The sequence below is a fragment of the Suricata suricatta genome, chromosome 16 (assembly GCF_006229205.1).
Source record: "Suricata suricatta isolate VVHF042 chromosome 16, meerkat_22Aug2017_6uvM2_HiC, whole genome shotgun sequence".
Lineage (NCBI taxonomy): Eukaryota > Metazoa > Chordata > Mammalia > Carnivora > Herpestidae > Suricata > Suricata suricatta.
In genome coordinates this window covers 56,619,753-56,623,307 of record NC_043715.1, presented here as the reverse complement: position 1 = coordinate 56,623,307, position 3,555 = coordinate 56,619,753, and the positions used below count along the sequence as shown (strand labels likewise).

At 63.3% G+C, this 3,555-nt stretch overlaps 1 protein-coding gene across 1 annotated transcript in view; it reads left to right on the top strand.

The window, feature by feature from the left end:
* Window positions 1-3: 3 nt before the first annotated feature.
* The window catches only part of SHISA7 (shisa family member 7), a gene marked incomplete at its 5' end in the record, with an annotated part of 6,402 nt that continues 2,850 nt past the window's right edge, over window positions 4-3,555 (top strand). The window contains 3 exon segments of the mRNA XM_029924399.1: window positions 4-185; window positions 1,383-1,537; window positions 3,062-3,127. Coding sequence (XP_029780259.1) covers window positions 4-185; window positions 1,383-1,537; window positions 3,062-3,127 — 403 coding nt within the window.

Sequence of the window (3,555 nt, the reverse complement as noted above, 5' to 3'; positions counted from 1 at the left end):
GGGTGGCTGGAAGGGGGCCGGGCGGGGGGCGTAGGGGGGCGCGGGGGCGAGGGCCCCGGGGGCAGCACGGCCTACGTGGTGTGCGGGGTCATCAGCTTCGCCCTGGCCGTGGGTGTCGGAGCCAAAGTGGCCTTCAGCAAGGCGTCCCGTGCGCCCAGAGCGCACCGGGAGATCAACGTGCCCAGGTGTGTGAGCGCTGGGGCCCTAGGGCGGGGCGCCTGGGGGCGGGGCCTGGGCCTTCAGGGGCGGGGCCACCTGGTGAAGGCAGGGCCGCAGGGAACGCGGCTTGCTTAGAGACGCAGGAGGCAGCCTCTGCGAGCGCGCGAGGCGGCTGCGTCCTTAAGAATAGCGGCGACAGAACCGGCCTCGCTGCCGAATGGTGGGCGAGGCTCAGGCCGTCATTCATCCAACAAACTATTGTTTGAGCACCGCCTGTGGGTCAGGAGCCGGGCGTACAGCAGTCAACAAAACGAGGTCCCTGCCCTGCTGGGTAAACCTGGCTTCCAGCCCCAGGTCAGACGGTAGGGAGGATTAAATGAATGGATTCCTGTCGAGTCTGGGCACTTGGCAAACCCTCCATAAATGCTGGCTGCCATTATCATTAAATGTTAGTGGCGGGGAGAGTAAGCAAGGCAAACAGGCATCTGTGGGAAGGGTATTCCTGCATGTATAAATGTCCTGATAGGAGAACTTGCAGGATGGCGAGGGGCCCCCGGAGGCTGCAGAGCGGTGGGCGGAGAGCAGGTTTCTTCTAGGAGTGACAGGGGAGCCCCTGGAGGGCGCCGAGCTCGGCACGAAGCCATCCGATGGCTTCAGATGGGGGGGGGGCTGGACGGCAGGGGACCGGGGTGGACGTGGGAGGCCCCTGAGGACACTAGCCATGAGCCAGGCGACAGGAGGCCCTGGGGGAGAGAAGTGGTGCGCTGGGGATTTACTTTGCAAGTCCAGCCGCGATGGCTGACGGGCATGAAAAGAAAGAAAAACAGGAGCCAGGGGCGATTCTCAGGTTTTCGGTCCGCACAACTGGACGAAAGGGGCCCACTTTACTGCCATGGGAAGGCTGTAAAAGGAACAGGAGTGAGGTCCCAGGGTCAGGGTGGAGCAAGGCCCAGGGAGGACGCGGCGGGAAGGGCCACAGAAGGGGTTGGGTCCCAACGACTGGGGAAGGGGCACTTCAAGCAAGAAATAATGTGGTCGGAGGAACCTTGGGGAAGGCGGTGCTCAGGGGGACAACAGCGATAGGCGTGGCCAGAGGCGAGGGGCCCCGCCCAGCTGACCGCCGACTCCCAAAGGGCAGAGCAGGGAGGGAGAAGCCTGGGCCCTCCCTCTCCCTGCCCCCACCCCCGTCCCCAGGGCGCTGACCGGCTCTCTGCCACCTCTAGGGCTCTGGTCGACATTCTAAGGCATCAGTCTGGGCCTGGGACTCGCCCAGACCGGGCACGAAGCAGCTCCTTGACCGCGGGGGTCGGGGGCCCCGACAGCATGCCCCCGAGGACGCCCAAGACCCTCTACAACACCGTGAAGCCCTCCAATCTCGGTGAGTGGGACCTGGGAGCTGGGGCTGGTTCTAGGGCCTCTGACCACGCCCATCAGCCCTGTAGCCCCGCCCTCCCGGATAGCCCCGCCTCCCAGCGCCCAGGCCCAGCCCCCCAGCCCAACGCTCCAGCCTCTTCCATCTCTGAACCAGACCAGTTCTCCATCTCTGGAGGGACGCCACCGTGAGTCAGGCCCCCTCCTTGCCCTCCCGTGAACCCCCGGAGTGGATGCCATGGACGCCGCGGTGATTTCCATATAGACCTTCTCGGCCCCCGCCCTTGAGAAAGCCAGGGCCAGAGCTCCCAACAGCCAAACACGCAAGAAGGCACCGAACTATTGAATTAGAATGTCCCGAACCGGACTGGCTGGGTTTGAACCCTGGCTCTGCCCCTGGCTACCTGGGGCACACGGTTTCGCCTTCCTGGGCCTCAGTTTCCCCACCCACATAACATGCAGCGGAGCGGCACTCGCCACAGAGGGTTATGCACAGTGCAAACCAACTAACCGCGGAAGGCTTAGAGCAGTGCAGCGCACAGCAAAAGGCCCACAGAAATATGACCGGTTGTCCTCCTATTTTATGAGAGGCTGCATCAGTGGGGAAGTCCTGGGAGCTTCATAGGCTAAAAAGAGTCTCGTCTGGTTTGAGGAGGAGGAGGAGGAAGTCGTCCCCAGGAACCGCCGATTGAGCAGTGGCCTGGAGGGTGAGGCGGGGACTTGGGCCTGGCAAGGTCTGGGCCTCTGCAGCATAGTTTGTGAGGCCGGGGAGAGGGTGGGCAGACAGCTCAGGGAGGGACTGAGCAGCTCTGCCTTTGTCCTGGTGGCAGTGGGAGCCACGGAGGGCTTTAGAACAGGGGAGCAACAAAGTCCGAAGTGAGGGGAAAATGTTTTCTGGAACTCATGTGAAGGGGAGGGCTGAGAGGCAGAAGGCACAGGAGGGGGCTGGATAGTAAGGCAGGCTGCACAGGACGAGGCCTGAGCTGGGGTCAGAAATGTAAGGGAAGAGATGGGTTTGAATAGTAATTAAAGGAAGAGACATCTGAGGTGGATCTTGTGGGATGAGCAGGAGCTCTTCAGGCAAAGAAGGGGAGGAAAGAATTCAAGGCAGAGAGAATAGCATAATAGCACGTGCAAAGGCCCTGTGGCAGGACTGAGCTAGGCTCATTCAGGCAAGGCCTCAGCTGGGGCCACGTAAGCCGCAAACACCATTCCCAGCTTAGATTTTGTGCTGTGGGTGATAGACACGGTAAGAGCCTCCGACAGCATAGGGACAGGGGCAGGTTTGAGTGCCGCGGGTACTACGGGGGGCGGGGGGATCTGATCTGGAAGATGGGCGGGCCAAATGGCCAGGAAGCTGATTTGGTGATCCAGAAGGGAAAGGAAGGTCAGAGCAGAGACTCAGGAGGTAGGAGGGGCCAGAGCTGGGAACCCAGCGGACATGAGGGGACATCCTCCCCTGAGACCGGGACAGCAGTGCCCGCGGGGCGTGGTGCGGCAGTGACACCACTCCCCTTCTTGGTCCCCACAGATAATCTCCACCACAACTACCTGCACCTCAACGTCAACAGCCCGAAGCACCATACGACAGCGATGGGTACGGACGGACTGGGGCGGGGCTGCTGGGCGGACCGGACCGCGGCTCCTTCCCCTCCCCGCAGGGGGTCAGCCTGAGCCAGGCGCCCGCCCCGGGAGCCCCGTCCCCTCGGGCCAGCCAGGCGGCCAGCTAGTCTGTCTCCCCCCTGCCCCTCTCCCACCGGTGTCGTGGGGGAACCTGTGAGCGGCTGCGCCCACTGCAGGGCTGAGCACGCCCAGTTACCGCCCTTCCCGAGACGGACCTGCTTCCCCAGCTCTGAGCCTGTCTCCTGAGGTGTGGGAGCCAGGAGATGGACCCTGAGGGGCAGGATCCCTGGTGTCCACTCCCTAAGGGGCTGGGGGCCGGAGCTGCTGGGTCTGAGGGAGGAGGGGCTGGGGAGTCTGGACTCCTGGGCCTGAGGGAGGAGGGGCTGGGGGCCTGGACTCTTG